Consider the following 23,490-nt stretch of genomic DNA (forward strand, 5'->3'; position numbering starts at 1 on the left):
CTTAATCCTACAATTGTAATCAAACTCACTGTGTAATGGTTTGGTGTGGCAGCGCCTCGACTGCGGTCGGTCCGTTTTTTTAATTTTTGTCCCGTTAGATGTGTTTTTGGTTTTATTTTTTAGATGTGTATGTGTGGAGGGTGGGGGGGGAGGGGAGGGGTGGGGGAAACTTTTTAATCTCTTCCCTGTACGAGGACCTGACCTTTACCCTGTCGGGTCTCCGTTGTCGTTGGGCCTAACATCGTGGAGCCGGCGACCTCCAACCAGAACCAACCTGAGGGCTCCAGTCATGGAGCGTGCAGACTCACCATCGCGGAGCTGGCCGACTTCGGAGTGTGGTGAGCACTGGTGGTGCGCGGCTGTGACCCGACTTCAGAGGCTCCGGCTGCAGGCCCGGTGGACGGTAACACAGGTCCCTGGTGGGAGACTGCTTTTCGGAGCTCCCGCAACGGCAACTTCTCACGCCCGAATCGCGGGGTTAAAACGACCCTAAACTGGGCCTTACTTCGCCCAACGCAGCCTCGGGACTTACCATCGCCCACCGGGGGCTTTAACATTGGGAGCCCCAGTCACCTCGACGTATCAGTTGGACTGTTTGACCGTGAGAGAAGATCAGGGAAGAGACAAGACTTTTGCCTTCAATCACAGTGAGGTGTTTGGAGATTCACTGTGATGGATGTTTATGTAAATTGTGTGTCTTGGCTTTTTTTTTAATGTTAAGACTGCAGGAACAAAATTTTGTTCAAACCATGTCTGTTTGAATGACAATAAATGGCATTCTATTCTACATTGGAAAGTAGATACAATGCAAATTGTCATACAAATTTGGAGTTAGGATTACGTTTATTGAAACCAAAACCTGTTCAGCAAGAAAAAGGGCTCCTGTGTTTTATTCTTCTCTCCTAGAAAGAAGTTAATTTAAGATTCTTGGAAAACAAAGATCTTGAATCATTCTTAAATGTGTGCCTTGTGGTGGAAAAAACACTTTGCACTTTAACAGGAGAATCAGTTTTATTGATTTGAAGTAAACTCAGACATTTTTAAAAAGAACAGCTTTGTTGTAATGTAATCCCAGACTACCGCTCCAGACCGGAATCCAAACCTTGTGTTTGGTACTTTTCAAAGTCTTCCATATTGCTACTGGATTTTTAACTAGCTTACTAATAAATGGATCCTTTCTTCTGGTCTATTCAGGTTATGCAATAAGTTTCTAATCTTCTGCAGTGGGAGAGAAAATGGTTGAGACAGTTCCATAGTGTCTGCATGGTCCCCAGTAAAACAATCTTTAGTCGCTGCTCAAGGCCATGAGATAGATTGTGCCCAAAGATAAGGAAATCAAGGAGAAATAAATATCATTCAATAATAGAACATTAGTTTTGAAACTATTTCAAGCAAAAAACAGTGCATCACATAGTTTACAGAGAAGATTCTCGGGAGAGTTTAACAACCATTAAAGCTCGTTTCAGCTGTTCATAGGTAATGAACATCACAATGTTCCATGATCCCAAGCGTAGAAATGATGGCATAAACCTGGAATTAAATAAATACACAAGATTATCAGGGTGTATGTGCAAAGCGCTTGCACTTTGTGTAATATCATGCTTTATCTCTAAACAAAACTGTTTTGTCTAGAAATACAGCATGGAAATAGGCCCTTCGGCCCACCAATATATTATCAGTTCATCATATTAAATACTGTGAATTAAAATGTTTCAAAATGACGCATGATTTTTGGAACGTTTAGTTACCACCATCCAGAATTAATTTTAAACCAAGATGAAGTCATGCAATTTTCTAGCCTTAAAATGGGAAGTAGCTGAAGAACAAACCAAGTTTCATTGTGGAATTAATGTTTGGTTGAAAAAAATGTTCTGCTTTTCAAAAATATTCACTGGCTCAGTGATTATTGGTGTGCTATCAGCTGCCTTCCATGCCTTTATACTCTCCCAGTGTCTACAACTGTTCATCTCAATGACATGCACCTCCCCAAACACTGAGCCACCATTTTATGACCAAAGCAAATAATACAGATGATCATAAGATGTATCATAAGATATAGGAGCAGAATGAGGCCATTCAACCCATCGAGTCTGCTCCACTATTCACTCATGGCTGATCTACCTTTCCCTCTCAACCCCATTCTCCCCGTAACCTCTGACACCCTGGTATCTATTCAGTGTTCTATGACAGCCTCTCTTCAGAGCAGCTGCATTAGATATTTGCAAGATTTTCTGCTGCGTTAGGAATGCCAAAGACAAGAACTCACCCTTTATAGAAAGCTGTACCTCCTTCTTTTGTAAACATGGTGACTGCACAGTTCAAGGCACTGTTGTATCGGCCAGGGGCAGAGTTCATGTATCTTGTCTTCACTACATCAACAGGCGAAGCTATAACAGTTGTGCAGAATCCAGCACCAATAGCAGAAGAGAAATGACATGGAAGGTTATCTGCAAGGAAAACAATAAGACATTGGTTTCTGCATTCATTTGAGCAACCTGGGTTGTTAGAACTCAAGACTTGTGTCAACATACTCCCAAAATTAGTTGTAGAACCTACTAAAAACAAACACTGATATTTGTTCCAAGTAGCTGTCATTTTACAGGAGTTTATTGTTATGCCGGAAATTAATCACCAGCAATTTTTCACTTGGAGGTTAGTTTAAAAAAAGATATGCACATGTTGAGAAGGATGCGATGAGAGAGGTTTTCATGAGTAGGGTGTGAAGTGGTGAAGATACGTATAGAGTAGTAGTACAAGTCTCCTTGGAGTAGAATACAGAATCATGTTGCGGTCAAAAAAAAGGACCAAAATGTATCTATAGGACATGCCCAGGATATACCAGCCAAGGCCACATACTTGTCTTTTTAGGGAGACTGTCATGCAGCTGACTGAGCTGCTGCCTCACAGCACCAGATACCTAGATTCGATCCTGACCTTGGGTCTGTGTGGAGTTTACACATTCTCTCATGGGTTTCACCCGGGTGCTCTGGTTTCCTGCCCAGCTCTCAAAGAAGCACAGTTTTGTAGCTTAATTGCACCTAATATGTAGGGAGTGGATGAGAAAGGATTACCAAACTAATGAACAGGTGAATGATGGTGAGCATAGTGGGTCAAACGGCCTGTTTCCATACTGTATCTCTAAACTAATCAAATCAATACAGACCTTCTCTCTCCCCCCCCCCCCCCCCCATATTCATTCCTCTGGCTTTACTATTGACACCTCTTTCATCCTCATCTCACACATTGTCTCTTCATCCCTGGCCTTTGTCCAACTATCTACCTCTCAAAAAACCACCCTCACCTGTATCCACCAATGCCTCCCATATAGGGAAACCACTCAAGCATTCATACTGTACACATTTGCTCAACTGGAGCAATTTGAGAATGCTTTCATTCCCAACTAATTCCAACATTAGAAATAACTTTAACAATACAGGGTCCGTTAAATATGTAATCACAATTTAACTTTTCAATCATTCCAGATGATCGATCGTCCAACACTTACCAGTCAAGAGACCATTCTTGAGCAACAGATCTTTGATCAGATCGTAAGTCACAAGCTCTGTGCAGTTCACGATGGCATTACGAGCAATATTTGGTAGAGTGCCTACAAGTTAAGCATACAAGATGTAAGAATGCTAATTCATAACGATATCTATGAGAGAGATTACTAATCAATACTTGAATTTGAACCACCAACTGGCTGACAAAGCTTAAATGGAGGTCTGCGGTGTAATGGTACAGAATAAGACATTATTACTGATGGGCATTGTTCTTTGAAGAATACAAACTTTTAATGTGAGCCCTGAAGTTATCCTGAGAATTGTGAAGTGACAGGTTACAAACTACTGGGAACTGTGGTCCAATACAAGAGCTGGAGTTTGTCCCAATTTTGATTCTGACTGGGAGTTAGAGGTTTACAATTAAACGCAAATAAAATAATTTTGGAATCGTCATCTCAACTACTAGATGTGCAGGTTGTTCTATATTTGGACAAATTCTGCCAGTTATTAAAAGCAGGAGGCCCGTGAATGTCTAGCTGAACGAGCTTCAGTAATTAGATTCCAATTGCTACAAAGAACTTCAAAAAGATTCAAGACCACTAAGATTAGGTATGTTGCAAAGCCTACCTGAAGCGTCGCTGAAAATCTGTCGCTGCGGGTGTGCGCGATTTTGGCGCCGTTTAGAGGGGGGGCGGGTTTAAAACGCGATTTTCTCTAGGCTGTTCAAATCGAAGATGTTCAGCCTAGTTAATTATTAACGAAAAATCGCTGGAAGACCCCGTCGCAAAAGCTATTATTAGTTTTAAAGGCCTCGTATAATAGTTATAGTGGTTTAATAATCAATCTCTAAACCCGCGACCACCAGCAACCGCAGGGTCTCATAAAGCAGACAACTGAAGGTAGGCTGTATATTTTTACATTAAAAAGGGCTTCTTAAGATCCCTTTATACAAAGTTTAATATTGCGAGTAGCTCATTTTGGGCCCCATTATATCCTGCAGTATTTTTCTGGGCATTTGGGGGCACAAATCTAGCGCAATGTGAACGTTCTAAACCAGCGCGTTCCACAGGGACCCACTGGAAAGCTGATTTTAAATGGGCATTTATTTACAGCAATTGAACACTAAATTCCTTCCATTTGGCCTATAAATTAATGTGATTTAAAAATCATGTTTTATTGTGAATTCTTTGTGAATATTATTTGGACATTTAGGCTATTTAAAAATGTTAATCATTTATTAAGAAATGGATAGATGTTTAGATCTAGTAATTGAAGTCTGAAATTAGCTACAATTAGGTAACTAACTAATTATATGCTTTAATTTCAGGTCATCCAAGTAAGATTATTTTATATTTGTTTCAGAATGCTTCAATGTATGATAACTGAAAATTTCATTCAGTTCTCTTAATTTTTAAGAAAGTTATGGGCTTTTGACTGTTCACGATCACAGCTCTTTTGTTATATCCATAGAAAATCAATAGGGAACAAGATGCTCATTTCCGAGTATGAAAATGGCCATAACTTTTTAAATACTTGAGATATGAAAGTGAATTAGGTGTCAAATTAAACTTATTTTTATGCTTTATCTGATGGGATAAATTGCAGACTTGATTTTTAAAATCTCAAAATTTTGTAACATTGCTACTAAGATATGTTGTCTAATGAAAAGAATGGACAACCAGTTGAATTTATTGTTGCCAAGGGTCTCTACTTCCAACACCATTCCTGTCAATTAAGCAAAGCACTTTATCACATAACAACATGCCACCCACTGTCGACTCTCGCAAAATATTTCCATTTCCCCCCTCATCAACTGTTGCAAGCAACCGACCAATTTATGCAAAGACATGAGCAGACCACAATTAAATGAAATCCCAAGTAAAAATCACACCTTTCCATAGGCCCCGTAAACCTTCCTCCTTGGCGATGGTTTTGTAGGCTTCAATGGTGCCATTGTATCTTCTGTTTGGACCGGATAAATTTGCTTGTGCTTGAAACCTTACTTTCACCACATCGGTTGGTTGAGCAAACGCCACAGCCATGGCTCCTGTGGTGGAGCCAGCAAGTAGTCGGCTGCCAATGCTAACATCTGAAGAAATGAACCACTTATTAAACACTTGAAATCAGAGGAGCAAGATGAATCTGTACTGAGTTTATGTATGTAAATTTTCAAATCTAAATTTAAAAACACGAGGAACAAGTTATTTGACCAGTGTTGCTCATTACTGGCAAATGCCATTGTAGAAACATAGAAAATAGGTGCAGGAGTAGGCCATTCGGCCCTTCTAGCCTGCACCGCCATTCAATATGATCATGGCTGATCATCCAACTCAGTATCCTGTATCTGCCTTCTCTCCATACCCCCTGATCCCTTTAGCCACAAGGGCCACATCTAACTCCCTCTTAAATATAGCCAATGAACTGGCCTCAGCTACCTTCTGTGGCAGAGAATTCCAGAGATTCACCACTCTCTGTGTGAAAAATGCTTTTCTCATCTCGGTACTAAAAGATTTCCCCCTTATCCTTTAACTGTGACCCCTTGTTCTGGACTTCCCCAACATCGGGAACAATCTTCCTGCATCTAGCCTGTCCAACCCCTTAAGAATTTTGTAAGTTTCTATAAGATCCCCCCTCAATCTTCTAAATTCTAGCGAGTACAAGCCGAGTCTATCCAGTCTTTCTTCATATGAAAGTCCTGACATCCCAGGAATCTAGTCTGGTGAACCTTCTCTGCACTCCCTCTACGGCAAGAATGTCTTTCCTCAGATTAGGAGACCAAAACTGTACGCAATACTCCAGGTGTGGTCTCACCAAGACCCTGTACAACTGCAGTAGAACCTCCCTGCTCCTATACTCAAATCCTTTTGCTATTGTATAGGAAGGAAGGAACTGCAGATGCTGGTTTACTCGGAAGATAGACACAAAAATGCTGGAGTAACTCAGCGGGTCAGGCAGCATATCTGGATAAAAGGAAAATGTGACGTTTCTGGTCTTCGAACAGTCGGGGGAGAGGGGAAACTAGAGATATGAAGAGGTACAAAGAACAAATGAATGAAGGGAATGCAAAAGGGCAAATTAAAGATGACAAATGAAAAGTAGAGTCCCACAAGTCAAGTCAAGTCTATTAGTCACATACACATACGAGATGTGCAGTGAAATGAAAAGTGGCAATGCTCGCGGACTTTGTGCAAAAAGACGAACAAACAAACAACCAAACAAACTACAACCAGAATCACATATTCTTTTACATATTAAATATAGTGGGCGGAAGGAAAAAGGGAAAAAAAAACAGCGATTAAAAAAAAATAAAAAATAAAAATTGTTGCTGCGAAGGTTATAATGAGTGAAACTAAAGCAGGACAACAATGAAATGAGTAGGTCGACTAGGGTGGGGGAGGGATGGAGAGAGAAGGAATGCACGGGTTAGAGAAATCAAATTCATTCTGCTGGGTTAATACGAGGTGCTGTACCCCCGCTCTGCCTTTGGCCTGACTGACTGTGGAGGGGGCCCAGGACAACAAGGTCAGAATGGGAAGGGGAGTTAAAGTGTTTGGCAACCGGGATATCACGTAGGCAATGTGGATTGAGCAATAACAAGTGTTTGTCCATTGTCCTAGATACTATGCCACTGACACTATTGGCCACCGCTGAATAATATGTAACCCTGTTGCAAGAAGCAGCCAGAAACACTGCCCAAGCTCTCAGTTCTAGAATTTTCTTTGGGGTTGTCTTGGTGATCAGATAAAGACATTCTGGTCAGGTTTCCACTGGGCGTTGCCAGGCAGACACTACCTTGGGGAAAAAAATCATAACACGAGTACCTGATGTCAATACAAAGCAGGAATAAAAGCAGGTCACTTTCTACAATCTGACACTAGCAAGCAGAGAGAAAATTATTCAGATTACTGAGCAGTCTACATCTTCCAGTTCAGTGGAACCTTGTTTAATAACATTTAAATGCATTCATTTGGTTTACCCGTCACCAAATTATTAAAGGTCCCTCCTACATTGGCTGCTGTATGAAATTATATTCAAGATGTATTAGAAAAAAAACACCCACAAGATTCTTATTTGGAGTTGTGCATTCTTCTACAATGCCCCTGTCCCACTTAGGAAACCTGAACGGATACCTCTGGAGACTTTGCACCCCACCCAACGTTTCCGTGCAGTTCCCGGAGGTTGCAGGTAGTGGAAGCAGGTAGGGAGACTGACAAAAACCTCTGGGAACCGCACGGAAACCTTGGGCGGGGCGCAAAGTCTCCAGAGGTTTCTTAAGTGGGACAGGGGCATAAGATGTCACTAAGATATGTAGTTATATGTTACACTTACGTTCAGATCCTTTGGTGTAGAACTGTTTCACAGAATCGTAGAGTCCAATGCGTACGGAAGCAAAGCTCATCTGACGTTGGAGACCAGCCACCAGACCACTATAGAGGCTTCTTGGTCCCTCGTTCCTGACCATTGTGGCCATGGTGCCAAAGACACCTCTATACTTTAAGTTAGTCATCTCTGCAGCAGACTTCGATTCCCCTTGAATCTGTGCAGGACAAAAATTGGATGAACATCCGCATTGTGATTTGGGCTCAGCCCAACTCACACGTAGACTAGTCTAATACTTAGTCATCCCAGATTCGGCACTTGGTCATCACAGGGCAATTCCAGCTTGTAAACTGTCATTCGTAGGGGAAAAAATTGCATATATAGAAATATAGTAAGTAGAGGTTTTGATGAGAAGCACGTTTCATCATTTGTTATTACTTATTGTTCATAGAAGCTAAAGTGGGCAATGGAGCACAAGAACTAAACACCAAATCAGAAAAAGGTAAAAATGATAAGTTTAAGCTATTAGTTGTAACATAGATGCACAGATACAAGAAGCTCAGCATGCATTTGAGCAATTCTCCATGCAGTGGAAATGTGTTTTGTGAGATTATGTAAAGAAAGCATGTTGAACTCCGTGCCTGTTCTGTTGACATCACCCAAGAATCAGACATAAAATCATGTATTGTCTTTCCGCTGACTAGTTAGCACGCGACAAAGGCTTTTCACTGTACCTCGGTACACGTGACAATAAAGTAAACTAAACTAAAGGAAACTACACCTCATTGAAACACCACCAAACTGAGTTCCTTCATGCTGGTGGTATGGGCTCCTCTCCTTGTGGGCTTATGCAATCCCCCAGGATGGAGGAGAACTTACTCCTACTACAGTTCTTCAAGCCGAGGAGGTAGATGCAGCCAGTGTGGGTCCATAGACGTCGCCACTGCTGTGACCTTTGGATCGTTTGGGAGGATTATTATCCTCCTGGCATCGACATAGAAAAATAGGTGCAGGTGGCCATTCGAGCCATTCAATGTGATCATGGTTGATCATCCAAAATCAGTACCCTGTTCCTGCTTTCTCCCCATATACCTTGATTCCGTTAGCCCTAAGAGCTACATCTAACTCTCGACCCTTCTGTGGCAGAGAATTCCAGAGTCACAACTCTCTGGCTGAAAAAGTTTCTCCTCATCCCAGTCCTAAATTACCCCTTATTCTTAAACTGTGACCCCCTGGTTCTGGACTCCCTCAATTTACACTGAGCTTCTGTGCTCCATCCAGATGACGGATAACATCAATAACGGACTCTCAATAACATCCCAAATTTTCCTTTTTCTCTCCTTTTCCATTCAACTGATCAAATCTATGGCAGCTCAGCATTATCATCAGCCTGATCCTCCCTCTTATTTCACTGTAACCTATTGGTCACACACGAACCATATGAGTAACTTACAGTAGCCAAGCTACCAACCAGCAAGTCTTTCATGCGCTTGGAATCCAGAGCCCCTGGGGAAACATAGTCCCCTGGAGAATCTGCAAGACAACACTAGAGGTGGCAAGGATGAAACCCAGGCTGATAGAACCATGTGGCTGCAGCATTACCCAAACCATTCTACTGCCTTTGTACCAGGAGTTCTCAAGAGTTCAAAGGTATTTAATTGTCACGTGTACCAGGTAAGGTGCAGTGATAATCAAATTAGTATGGATGTGACAATTTTTCCAACAACCTTGAATCTTTTATTCCTTCCCCCAGTCCACCTGGTAATCTTGTGATGGAGCTCAACTTGTCAGCTCAGTGTGGTCTACCCATCAGACCCCACTCAGTGTAATTCGAGCACCAGAGCGGAGTTGGTTAGTGAAACCAGCTAATTGATCAAGGATTCTTTTTTACTATCTGAATGGTGGCCGATTAGGAAAAGGGGAGATGCAACGAGACCTGGGTGTCATGGTACACCAGTCATTGAAAGTAGGCATGCAGGTGTTAGCATTCATAGCAAAAGGATTTGAGTAAAGGAGCAGGGAGGTTCTACTGCAGTTGTACAGGGTCTTGGTGAGACCACACCTGGAGTATTGCGTACAGTTTTGGTCTCCAAATCTGAGGAAGGACATTATTGCCATAGAGGGAGTGCAGAGAAGGTTCACCAGACTGATTCCAGGGATGGCAGGACTTTCATATGAAGAAAGACTGGATAGACTCGGCTTGTACTCGCTAGAATTTAGAAGATTGAGGGGGGATCTTATAGAAACTTACAACATTTTTAGGGGGTTGGACTGGCTAGATGCAGGAAGATTGTTCCCGATGTTGGGGAAGTCCAGAACAAGGGGTCACAGTTTAAGGATAAGGGGTAAGTCTTTTAGGACCAAGATGAGAAAATGAAAATTCACACAGAGAGTGGTGAATCTGTGGAATTCTCCGCCACAGAAAGTAGTTGAGGCCAGTTCATTGGCTATATTTAGGAGGGAGTTAGATGTGGCCCTTGTGGCTAAAGGGATCAGGGGGTATGGAGAGAAGGCAGGTACAGGATACCGAGTTGGATGATCAGCCATGATCATATTGAATGGCAGTGCAGGCTCGAAGGGCCGAATGGCCTACTCCTGCACCTATTTGCTATGTTTCTAAAACAGACTGGATTGGTTGCATCTTTCCAGTGAATCGTAGTTACTGTTATAACAAGTGCACATCTCCGAAGCCCACAGGAGGGCAGGAGTCACGGTTGATCCCTGGAAGACCATGAACTCTCTTCTGGGGTCGAGGTCTTTTTCTTCAAATATTCCATTCACCCCAGACAGCAAAAGACTGATGTGTAATGAAAACGACAAATTCTAACATCATTGTCCATCTTCAATGAGAAATGGGTCCCAAGACATGAAAGCGATCCACTTTTTCAAGGGTCTCAAAGTGGGGACCTTAATTGCCCAAAGGAACTGTTGTTCTCCACCAATATGTTCCTGCTGCAGCTTTGCTTAGCCAGGCCCATTCTCCAGGTATGCGTCTGTAAGCAAATTCTTGATGACTTGGAGCTCAGTCTCCAAATGTGTGCACACTCAAGCACAGTCTACATCTCAATGGTTTAAATTGGAGTGACGGTGGGTCCAAGGAACAGTTTCACATTGGTCCTGCAGACTGACTTCACTCCAACAGGCATCTTACAGGCAGAGTATGGCATTAGTGTGTATAGGCAGTTTTTTTGATGCTGCTTTGGCATTGGGCTTGGTTTTCTTAGTTGAGCCCTTATCCTAGTGTTATAGCACAAGTACTTTGTGTTTTAATAGTAATTAGTGAGGAAAATTGAGAAATGTGTTAAATGCAAAGACCAGATGACTGCTGTCCCTTAATCCGAGCTAAATCACAACAATGCTGAATAACAAATGAGATAGAACAAATGTTATGAAATGTGTTTTTGGCATATTTCAAAAATAGTTAATAAATTAACTGTTGGTTAAAATCAGGGGGGGGGGGGGGGGGGGAGGATACATCAGGCCAAGTCAGATGGTATGCCAATGAGTTTTCTGCTCCAAAGCCATGTACATCAGACTAGTACCAAGATTTACCTGTAATCTGACTTTAGCAGTGTCCAAAGGGAAGGTGAACAAGTCAGCTATGCAGGCAGCTGTTCCAGCACCGATGAATTTCACCATGGCGGTGGGAGGAACGTCTGAGGGCTTGAATCCAACCATTTTCAGCAAAGTTATATTCAGCAACAAGGTGATAAAATCCTGCTGTGTCTTGCAGGAGTGGCAAAGAGTGACGGACAAGACAAATGGACTCTGCCCGAGCCTGTAAAACAGAGAACAAATGGTTATCAGTGGTATCATCATGTATTTAACATCCTCACTGCAGTTTCTGGGATGCTGCATACATTGTAAGGTTGGAACAGTCCCAGCATGTACAGCTTCTGCTTGGAATTCAGATGACGACAGCTGGGGGATAATAATGGTACATTATGTACAATTTGTTTAGGGGCTAGACTCGTGTAGGATTTAGTTTTGGTTAAAGAATCTTTGACCTGAAACAATTCCAGCATCTCTGCATTTTAAATATTCATCTAGTGCAACATCCCTTTCAAATTTAAAACAAAATCAATTGCCACTTCATTTTGATTATTTCACTGGAAAAGGACATTTAGGAATACACATCATTTTTTTAATTTAAAAGAGACTGTCATATTGAAATTCTTGGAGTAGGCAGGAACTGCAGTTGCTGGTTAACACCAAAGGTAGACAAAATGCTGGAGGGTTAGGGATCTCAGTAAAGCAGCATCTCTGGAGAGAAGGAATGACGACATTTCAGGTCGAGACCTTTATTCAGACAGAGTCAGTGGAGAGGGAAACGAGAGATATAGGCAGCTATATAGAGAGATATGGAACAAAGAAATGAAAGATGCAAAATAGTTACAATGATCAAGGTCCATTGTTAGCTGTGACGATCTACAAGCCACATTTCTCACTCAAGGAGGGAGTGCCCTGCTGGGACCGAGGTTTTGGTAGCAGGTGCAATGGAGATCTGGTTTAAACAAACCTTAAATCCAGCAGCTTTGTCATTTGCACTGCTCACCAGCTGTGGAAGGCTGGAATGAGTACACCTTATTAATTCAAGTTTCCCTTTCTCACAGGATGTTAATTTGTATTTTGCACAGTGTTTCCCCTAGAGCATGCGTTTTGCATGGGACATGTGTACAGGAATATCTTGCACAGAAATATCAGCAAGTCCCTGTTAAATATTAAAGCCGGCCCGTAAAAACTAGCTGTCTATTCTGCAGTCGACACAAAAGTCAGATAATTGGTCATCACTTTGCTGTCTGTGCAGAATTGGCATGTACAAATTAGATGGCGTATCCTTCAAGTGCCTGCATTTTTCTTTTTAGGAGCAAGTTGTTAGACCAACTTAAAAATTCTAAATCAAGCAAGGAAACTGCTCATTAGAAGTTGCTGCACCAGCACCAGTTTCTGTCTTTGATCAAGATCAAAGTAACATAGCACAAAAGACCCTCCAAATCCACATTAAGGGAAGGAGCTTTTCATGTTCTTTACAATCTTTAGAAGTTTGAGGGGGGATCTTGTAGAAACTTACAAAATTCTTAAGGGGGTGGACAGACTAGATGCAGGAAGATTGTTCCCGATGTTGGGGAAGTCCAGAACAAGGGGTCACAGTTTAAGGATAAGGGGGAAATCTTTTAGGACCAAGATGAGAAAAACATTTTTCACACAGAGAGTGGTGAATCTGTGGAATTCTCTGCCACAGAATGTAGTTGAGGCCAGTTCATTGGCTATATTTAAGAGGGAGTTAGATGTGGCCCTTGTGGCTAAAGGGATCAGGGGTATGGAGAGAAGGCAGGTACAGGATACTGACTTGGATGATCAGCCATGATCATATTGAATGGCGGTGCAGGCTCGAAGGGCTGAATGGCCTACTCCTGCACCTATTTTCTATGTTTCTATGTTCCCCCCTTTTACAAACAAAATCTCAGGTCCAAGTACTGCAGAAGTAGCCACTGAGATGTAGCTAGTACAGGAGAATGTTAGTTTTGAAGTACATTCTTTCCATAACTCTGGGGGTGGAGATTAATTGAATGGAAATTATGACATGGTAAACAAAGTGACCCATTTTCCATTGCAAAACAGCTGGGGAGACTGGAACTCGTTGCGCAAGAGGGAACACCGTCCTTGCCCGGATTAAAAATGACACCTGGATAACCAGTTCTACAAACTGCAAGGCTATGGAATTTTTCCTGATTTTGGTCCATTTTTGGCCAACACGGGCAAAAGGCAAAAGGCTTCCCGTGTCACAAGTGTACATGTTACACATAAAACACAAAGGATGTATGTATAAACCCATTTATAAATACATGCTTTGTTTGTGTGTGTACCTATTCTAGCCACTTCAGGTCTGAGCAAGGTTTAAACTGAGACTTCAGCTGTTTGTCAGTCTCCACCAAACAGCGATTGGCCTGCAACAATTTCCCTACAGTGTCTGAGTTTCACATTGTAGCTTTAGACAATCGCCACTGTTCAAAGCCGATAAAAATGAAAAGGAGGAAACGAAACAGGAGATAACTTGGCACCATCCTATGATTCTGTGTGCTTTTAAACATTTGTATATAATCAGCCTGTTGTTGAGGTAGGAAACAGCAGCTACGTAATGAAAGGGCTGGAACACAATTGGTCAACTCTGTTGCTAGCTTAGACTGAAACTCAAGGAACATCTGCTCTGCCCAATGAAACCGATGCAACAAGACAAACAACTGCCTCCACTTTTGTCAAGGAACATTTAAAGCCAGAGGGGAAAAAATGAAAAACAACTCTATGCAAAAGATAAAAGTCTTCTTTTAAAAACAAAAGGACACTCAATATGCAATAAATTACCCAGACAGGAACAAAACAACTGTAGATGATGATTCAAGGCAAATTCAGAACTCTGCTTTCAATCATGCATGCCCAGGGGGTGCTTATGCAACGATATTATATGAAAATCACACTGCTATTATTTATTATTCTCTCAGCATACAAGGTGCCTAAACGCCCAAGTGGCTGTTTTTCACCCTCTGATGCAGTGATACAGATACTAATTTGCTCCACTGACTGGAACAAAAAACACCAGCTCTGCAGGAGAAACAGCTCGCCGATGTAAACAGCGCAAGAATGTCTTCAAAATCCCACTGTAGCCCACCGCCAAAACCACTCTTGCAGCATCAACAAAAATGCCTTTTCCATCCTTTATAAAAATGCGTGTGACAAAAAAGCAACAATGGCTTGTTGACAGCAAATGAGAAAATGTTCAAAAAAAACTTGTAATAAAGCCGAGAGCCAATTATGTTGTTTATCAATCATCTACAAAGCATCGGCTGTTTTTTTTGAGGAAGTCACGCAGGACATAAACAGGTCTCGTGCAAGCATGCCCAGCCTGAAATGCTGACTCATACTGTTTTCCTCCACAGATGCTGCCTGGCCTCCCAAGTTTTTCCTAGTGTTCTGGGGTCTAGAATATGCAACATCTTTTGTTTTATTGTCCATAGAAATGAACCCTTTCACACACAATGTTCACACTGATGTTATTTTGCCCTACCACAATGGCCCCATCAATCCATACAAAGACCATACCCTTCTACATTTTATAGACTGCCTAAAACTCTTAAATACAATTTAGTAGGCCCCCTTCGGTCATGACTGACCATGGGTGATGCATCCAAGTTTGTAGGTGATGTGTGGTCGGATGCAAGCCAGGGCGATGTCATATGGAGGACAGGCTGTGGCCCATGCAGCACGTCCCCCCTCTCCACGTCACTGATCGATGCAAAGGAAAAGCAGGGATGTTACAGTTTGGCACCAGCACCATCGCAAGAGCTGCCAGAGCGAGGTTGTAGACAACGACGAACTGCCTTAGGGGCTCCGACTCCGGATTTTGAGGTTTACTCCTGGAGCCTTTTCGATGACTGGATATGGCCACAAGGCAGTGGAGGTTTTAAATCAGAGTTTTCCCTCTGATTTGGACTGGATGGACTGCCTTCCCGGTCTGACGAGCCCCATCTGCCCGAGACTCATGGGGGCGGGAGCGTCTACCTTCCCGTGCGAGTCTATAGCACCTGCCCACTGCCCACGCTCGGAGGTCGTGTAACTATTTAGTTACGGGACCCCCGTAAATACAATAACTGTATCCAATTCAACTACATACTCTGGCAGTGAGTTCCTCATACTACTTAAAATCTTACTCCTAATAACCTCTAAAACTCCCTACTCTCGTCTTAAATTATATCCCTACCATGGGGGGGGGGGGCAGGGGTCAAAATAATTCTGACCATCTACTCTCTCTGTGCCTCTCATAGACTTTAACCAGCTCCTTAGCACCAGGAAAAACAAGCATGACCCACTTAATTTTGCCATACAATTAACAACTTCCAATCGAGGAATCATCCTGGTGAATTTAAATTGCACTCTCTCTAACACAATCACATCCTTCCCATAGTGTAATGACCAGAACAACACACAAATAAGTGCAACCCAACAAGTGTTTTGTAAAGTTACAATACAAAGTCCCAACTTTTAGATTTGGCAATGAATGCCCCAACCTTGGAAGCATGCATACCATATGCCTCCTTCGCCACTATCGACCCATGTTACCTCTTGCACAAACCTACTGACTCATCTCTAGCTGTTAATATTCTTTGATGAAAGTGGAGTCAGTTATTTGTCTTGCTGTGTTGGTGTCATTGGGCTAAACAGATGTCACCCAGTAACAAGACTGGTGCAAAATTCATAACTGTAGTTTTAACTGAGTATCATTACTGTGCCGTCATTTTTATACAAAAGTGGCGCAGCAGTAAACTTGGCAGCATCTATGGAGCGAAGGAAATAGGCCATGTTTCAGGTCGAAACCCTTCTTCAGACCCTTCTTCATCATCGTAGCCCCAGGCACCCCGCTTCAATCCTGATTATGGGTGCTTGTGACCACGTGGGTTTTCTCCAGGTGCTCCGGTTTCCTCCCACATTCCCAAGACCTGCAGGTTTGTAGATTAATTGGCCTCGGTAAATGGACTCTAGTCTGCAGGATGGAACTAGAGTTCAGGGATCCACACGGACTCATTGGGCCAAAGGGTCTGGGAATCCAAATACACTTGTGCACCTTTATTTACCCTATTTGTTATATTCTCAAAGGAACCTTGACAAAGTTGCTAAATATTATTCAATTTTCCTAAAACTGCATTGACTCTTTTTTTGCCTTGATAATCCATTGCCTGTCATAATGCCCATCTCCAGCCTAAACTTTCATAATGCTGCCCAGGCCTCCAGTTTAACAAGGTGACAAAAATAAATTCCCAGATGTAATTCAGTTCCCGAGTGTGGACAAAATGGAAGCTAGGAAGATTGAACTGCACGTCATAAACAACAAACTAGAATAGTAAACACCAAAATATTTATTCTTGCATAATGGAGAGTAAACAGACTTGTTGCTTTTTACTGATTATGCCACTGAAGAGTTGACCTTTAAGGGTCAACTGCAGACCAAAGGGCACCAGATCCTTTTCCACTGCCCTGTGCCAAGTGCAAGAAGCAGATCTCAACAAAGGTAAATGCCACTGTGGTTATGGGACATTTCAATACACAGGTAGACTGGAAAAACCAGGTTGGTTCAGGACCCCAAGAAAGGGAGTTTGTAGAGTGCCTCCGAGATGGATTCTTAGAGCAGCATGTACTGGAGCCGACCAGAGAGAAGGCAATTCTGGATTTAGTGTTGTCTAATGAACCAGATTTAATAAGGGAACTCAAGGTAAAGGAACCTCTAGGAGTTAGTGACCATAATATGATAGGTTTTAATCTGCAATTTGAGAGGGAGAAGGTTAAATCAGAAGTGTCAGTGTTGCAGTTGAACAAAGGGGGCTATGAAGGCATGAGAGAGAAGCTGGCCAAGGTCGACTGGAAAAGGATCCTAGCAGGAATGACGGTGGAACAGCAATGGCAGGAATTTCTGGGCAAAAACCCCCCAAAGATGCAGGATCATTTCATTCCAAAGAGGAATAAATATTCTAAGGGGAGTAAGAGGCAATCGTGGCTGACAAGTGAAGTTAGGAATGGGATAAAACTAAAAGAAAAGGTGTATAACATAGGAAAGAGTAGCAGGAAGCCAGAGGATTGGGAAACTTTCAAAGGACAACAGAAGGTAACAAAAAGGGCAATATGGGGTGAAAAGATGAAGTACGACGGGAAGCTGGCCAAGAATATAAAGAAGGATAGTAAAAGCTTCTTTAGGTATGTTAAGAGAAAAAGATTAGTAAAGACAAAATGTGGGTCCCTTGAAGGCAGAAACTGGTGAAATTATTATGGGGAACAAGGAAATGGCAGAAGAGTTGAACAGGTACTTTGTTTGTGTCTTCCTTAGTGAATGGGCAATATGATCAGCCATGATCATATTGATTGGCGGTGCAGGCTCGAAGGGCCGAATGGCCTACTCCTGCACTTATTTTCTATGTTTCTATGAAGACAGGACCAATCTCCCAGATGTACTAGAGGACAGAGGATCTAGGGGCGACAGAGGAACTGAAAGAAATTAGTATTAGGCGAGAAATAGTATTTGGTAGATTGATGGCTGATAAATCCACAGGGCCTGATGATCTGCATCCCAGGGTCCTCAAGGTGGCTCTAGAAATCGTGGACACATTAGTGATAATTTTCCAATGTTCTATAGATTCAGGATCAGTGGATTGGAGGGTAGCTAATGTTATCCCACTTTAAGAAAGGAGCGAGAGGGAAAACAGGGAATTATCGACCAGTTAGCCCGACATCGGTGGTGAGGAAGATGCTGGAGTCAATTATTAAAGAAGTAATAATGGTGCATTTGGATTTGACAAGTACAATGGATGAAAGAGAGCCAGTGGATGTAGTGTATCTGGACTTTGAAAGCCTTTGATAAGGTCCCGCACAGGAGATTTGTGGGCAAAATTAGAGCACATGGTATTGGGGGTAGACTATTGACATGGATAGTGAATTAGTTGGCAGACAGGAAACAGAGTAGGAATAAACGGGTCCGTCAGAATGGCAGGCTGTGGCGAGTGGAGTGCCGCAAGGCTCGGTGCTGGGGCCGCAACTATTTACAATATATATCAACGATTTAGATGAAAGGATTAAAAATAACACTAGCAAATTTGCAGGTGACACAAAGCTGGGTGGCAGCGTGAACTGCGAAGAGGATGCCAGGTTGCAGGGTGGCATGGACAAGTTGAGTGAGTGGGCAGATGCATGGCAGATGCAGTATAATGTAGATAAATGTGAGGTTATCACTTTGGCGGCAAGAACGAGGCAGATTATTATCTCAATGGTGTCAGATTAGGAAAAAAGGAAGTGCAACAAGACCTTATACACCAGTCACTGAAAGTAAACATGCAGGTACAGCAGGCAGTGAAGAAAGCTAATGGCATGTTGGCCTTCATAACAAGAGGATTTGAGTATAAGAGTAAAGGGGTCCTTCTGCAGTTGTACAGGGTCCTGGTGAGACCACATCTGGAGTATTATGTGCAGTTTTCGTCTCCTAATTTGAGGAAGGACATCCTTGCTATTGAGGCAGTGCAGCGTAGGTTCACAAGGTTAATCCCCAGGATGGCGGGACTGTCATATGAGGAAAGATTGGAAAGACTGGGCTTGTATTCACTGAAATTTAGAAGGATGAGTGGATTTCTTATAGAAACGTTTAAAATTATAAAAGGACTGGCCAAGCTAGATGCAGGAAAAATGTTCCTATTGTTGGGAGAGTCCAGAACCAGGGGCCACATAAAGGGGAGAAAGGGGAGGCCATTTAAAACTGAGACGAGAAAAAAAACTTCTCACCCAGAGAGTTGTGGATTAGTGGAATTCTCTGCCACTGGATGAATTGAAAAGAGTTAGATGGAGCTCTAGGGGCTAGCAGAATCAAGGGGTATAGGGAGAAGGCAGGCACGGGTTATTGATTGTGGATGATCAGCCATGATCACAATGAAAGGTGGTGCTGGCTCAAAGGGGCCAAATGGCCTCCTCCTGCACATATTTTTAATGTTTCTATCTCCCATCTGCATTTTAAAAATTAATTGATGCCTTTTGACTTGCACCAATCATCCCTCTGGTCATTTAATCTTCAGTATCCATCATCTTTCATCTCTTGTTCCTGTGCCCTCTGTGTCCATAAGTGCCAAACTCCCATCACCAACCTTTTCAGTTCCACCATTTAAAAAAAAAAGCTACTAGTCTAAAATATCAGTTGTTTCTCCTAATACAAGCACTTACTGCCTTGCTACAAGTAACATCATTCCTTTTATAATGAGACTTATTGAATTACTTGTTACATTTTAATGACGGGCAGAAATACATTATTCACCTCATGATTAATCCGGGGCAATTTCAAGCTAAGCAACTGCCAACAAATGGGGAATACAAAGACCCAATGTGAACATTTCTCAAGACCAATACCAGAATGCAAAGTGCTGGAGCAACTCAGTAGGTCAGGCAGCATCTGGAGAAAAAGAATGGGTGACGTTTCAGGTCAGAACTCTTCTTCAGACTAAAAGTAGAGTGGGGTGGGGTAGGGTGGTGGAGAACTGGGTACAGAAAAAGGCCACAACAAATCAGGGTCACCAACAGATGACCAAATCACTTGTATAAACCAACGTCTGCAGTTCCTTCCCGCACAGAGATGCTGTCGGTCCCGCAGAGTTACTCCAGCTTCTTACATCTTATCTTCAAGAGGTGCTGTCTGACCCACTGAATCATTCCAGCACTTTGTGTGTTATTACATCAGCAAGTCTTTGTTTCCACTGAATTAGATCGTACGATACTACTATAGGACACTAGAGAAATGTATTTATCCCAGGATTGAAATTGATCTGCGAAGTCATAAAAACACAGAACACATGAAACATGTACAATTTTGGTCGCTAAATTATAGGAAAGATGTCAACAAAATAGAGAGTACAGAGGAGATTTACTAGAATGTTGCCTGGGTTTCAGCAACTAAGTTACAGAGAAAAGTTGAACAAGTTAGGTCTTTATTCTTTGGAGCGCAGAAGGTTCAGGGGAGACTTGATAGAGGTCTTTAAAATTATGAGAGGGATAGACAGAGTTGACATGGATACGCTTTTTCCATTGAGAGTAGGGAAAATTCAAACAAGAGGACATGATTTGAGAATTAAGGGACAGAGGTTTAGGAGTAACATGAGGGGGAACTTCTTTACTCAGAGACTGGTAGCTGTGTGGAATGAGCTTCCAGTGGAAGTGGTGGAGGCAGGTTCGATTTTATCATTTAAAAATAAATTGGATAGGTATATGGACGGGAAAGGAATGGAGGGTTATGGTCTGAGTGCAGGTAGATGGGACTAGGAGAGAATAAGTGTTCGGCAGTGACTAGAAGGGCCGAGATGGCCTGTTTCTGTGGCGGAATTGTTATATGGAAAGTAAAGGGAGGAGTGGAAAGGCTTGGGGGATGTGCAAAGATTGGGGGGTGGGGGTTGGGGAGTCGGCAGAAGTGGAGGAGTTGTAACGTTTGATAGCCACAGGGAAGAAGGACCTCCTGTGGCGTTCAGTCCTGCATCTTGGTGGAACCAGTCTTGCTGAATGCACATAAATCGTGGCCCGAGTGCTAGAACCACTGCATTTGATCCAATTCAGTGAGAGGGGGGAACACGCATTGACTAACCCTCTCTACTCCAATTACTCTATTGTCAATTCCAAGGGAATACTAAGAAAGTCTTTAATCAGGCTCACTGATTACTTTTGCTCATCACCACCACAGGAAATACCCACGTCCCTATAATACCAACATGATGCATCGGGGAGGGAGTTGGCAGGAATGAGTCAGACCAGAGGCCATGGAGGAATCTGTAAAAAAAAAGTGTCGTACAATAAAGCTCTCTGTGGGAGACAGTGAAGGATTTGAAGCTACCTTTTGTCATATGCAGCGAGCCAGCGCAGTTACAGACGAGCCGGACAGGATTCTCTAAAAGTATCCCTCTCGTTGTAGCCCCTTTTAACTACGGTTTGGCTCTGCCGTTGTTCCATAGAAAGTTCAGAAATTAAACGCCAAATGATCATAATACAGGTTCTGAAACGAGAAAGAACATCACAAACCAGTTAGTTCAATGCCGTTAACCGATACAACCCGTTGTAACATTTAATGTTGCAATTCATGCCCCCGGGCACAGTGCACGGGAGAGAAAAAAACCCAGCGATCGTTCAGTTGTTTTAAAATTAATTATACTACTTCTACGTAAAACCGGAAAAGTAACATAATCTGGTTATTTGAAATAGATTTTTTAAAGTTTCAAGCAAACCTGAAAAAGTCATGAAATTTTCCCATATATGTCGCTTTAGATTAGAATTTAACACAATAACAAAACCCCACTCGCTCTAAACACAAATGGCAATAAATATTCTTGCAAACTTCACAAACGGTCTTTAAAAAGTGAACCATTTTCCGCATCGGATTGAATGGGTTTTTTTTAACCTGTTATTGAAGTCAGTCCCTTTTCTTCCAGGCGATGGATGGACGGATGGTGTGTGTATGCGCTGCCGCTGTGGCGCTCAGGGCGGGCGGGCGGGCCGGGTTGTAACCTGGACTCGATCTATACACGGGACGGCCGGCAGCAGCGAGCGATTCTGCAGCTCCTTAAATACACTGCAACCTCCCCTTCCCTTCCGCCGGCCGGCGTCAGCACAACCTCACCGCCCCCTCAACAATGGGGGTGGGACTTTCTCTCTCTGTCTGCATCGTTATATCCACAAGGCTGACTATCTTTGAGGCTGACTGTGGCCAAGGGTTGCGTGCTAGGCACCAACTAAAAAAACAAAATCCCCTGTTATCTCTGTATTTTTCTTTTCAAATTGCACATTTTATTTATTTGCTTGTGCCTCATTACATTTACATGCATTACAAAATAAACGCCTCTGAGTCACGTTGGAGACTTTGCTCAGCAGAGATGATTGGGTCAGAGCTGATTGCAACATGTACAGTTGGGGGATTTAGGGTGCTTGTGAAAAGAGGAACTGCGCGCATATGTTGGAGGCAGTCAGCCGCTGTAGGAAGAAATACAACAGATCGGGGGGTAAATCTAAAGACACAAAGTGCTTGATGAACTCAGCGGGTCAGGCATTTTGAGCCTGCACCTTGTGTCTTATTTCTGTAAGCCAGAATCTGCAGTTCTTTGTGTCTACTGGTAGGTGGGTGGGAAAGGGAGGAGGGTGAATGTACACAGGAAATTCACACTGACTCAGAGTTCAATGGACAGTGCGAACAACGGGAGGGGAAGGGGAAGGAACAGCAGGTCGAAATGTGTGGGGAGATGTCCTTGAGAAACAAAGAGCTTGAGGAACTCAGTCGGTCAGGCAGCATCTGTGGAGGAAATGGATGGACAGGCGGGGGTCGGGAACCTTCTCCAGATGGGGTGGGGAGGGGGGGGGGGGGGTGAGGTTGGTTGGCAAAAAGGGTGGAGTAGGTAACAAAGGCTAGAATTGAAATGGGAACAAAGGGGTTTCAGATAAGGAGTGAAATGTAAACCCAAAGGGACAGAGAGAGGAATAGTTGTGTAAGGAAGGAACTGCAGATGCTGGTTTACAATGAAAGACACAACATGCTGGAGTAACTCAGCGGGACAGGCAGCATCTCTGGATAGAAGGAATGGGTACCATTCCTTCCATCCAGAGATGCTGCCCATTCCCTCTATCCAGAGATGCTGCCTGACCCGCTGAGTCACTCCAACATCCTGTGTCTATCTTTGGGCCTGAGGGTTGAAGGTGGTTTTGAAGATTGGGGGAGGGGAGATCTCTGGGGAACATGGGTACGTGACATTTCATATCGAGACGCCTCTTCACTTACAGCACATTACGTTGGGTTGGTGGAAAGGAGAAGGAACTGGTGGTGAGGAGGCGGGGAGGAGGGAGGGAGGGAGGGCAGGGAGACACAGCTTGGGGAGGGGCAGGGAACAATGGCAAAGTGAGGGTGCAGGGTGGGGGGTGGGGAGAGAGTGGAGTGAGCTGGGATCTGGATGCAGGGTGGGTGGGGAATGTAGAAATGAAAAACTGGAGGTGCTGGTTAATACCCAAAAGGGCTGCACAGTGGCGCAGCAGTAGATTTGCTGCCTTACAGCGCCAGAGAGCCGGGTTCAACCCTGACTGTGGGTGCTTTCTGTATGGAGTTTGTACCAAAGATTATAGAGGA

The 23,490-nt window shown here is 43.1% G+C and overlaps 1 protein-coding gene across 2 annotated transcripts; it reads right to left on the bottom strand.

Annotated features, from left to right (window-relative positions):
* Positions 1-992: 992 nt before the first annotated feature.
* ucp2 (uncoupling protein 2) lies at positions 993-21,982 on the bottom strand. Of its 2 annotated transcripts, XM_033023195.1 has the most exons (8): positions 21,781-21,982; positions 21,220-21,378; positions 11,376-11,601; positions 7,833-8,040; positions 5,395-5,592; positions 3,506-3,607; positions 2,267-2,447; positions 993-1,530 (listed from the first exon to the last, which is right to left on the bottom strand). In XM_033023195.1, the coding sequence occupies exons 3-8, from the start codon at positions 11,499-11,501 to the stop codon at positions 1,416-1,418; spliced, it is 930 nt and encodes a 309-aa protein (XP_032879086.1). In that variant the 5' UTR covers positions 11,502-11,601; positions 21,220-21,378; positions 21,781-21,982; the 3' UTR covers positions 993-1,415. The 2 variants fall into 2 exon arrangements, with proteins under 2 accessions (XP_032879086.1, XP_032879087.1); XM_033023196.1 differs by lacking the exons at positions 21,220-21,378; positions 21,781-21,982 and having other exon boundaries at positions 7,833-8,173; positions 11,376-11,522.
* Positions 21,983-23,490: the final 1,508 nt, after the last annotated feature.

Source organism: Amblyraja radiata, chromosome 6 (genome assembly GCF_010909765.2).
Source record: "Amblyraja radiata isolate CabotCenter1 chromosome 6, sAmbRad1.1.pri, whole genome shotgun sequence".
Lineage (NCBI taxonomy): Eukaryota > Metazoa > Chordata > Chondrichthyes > Rajiformes > Rajidae > Amblyraja > Amblyraja radiata.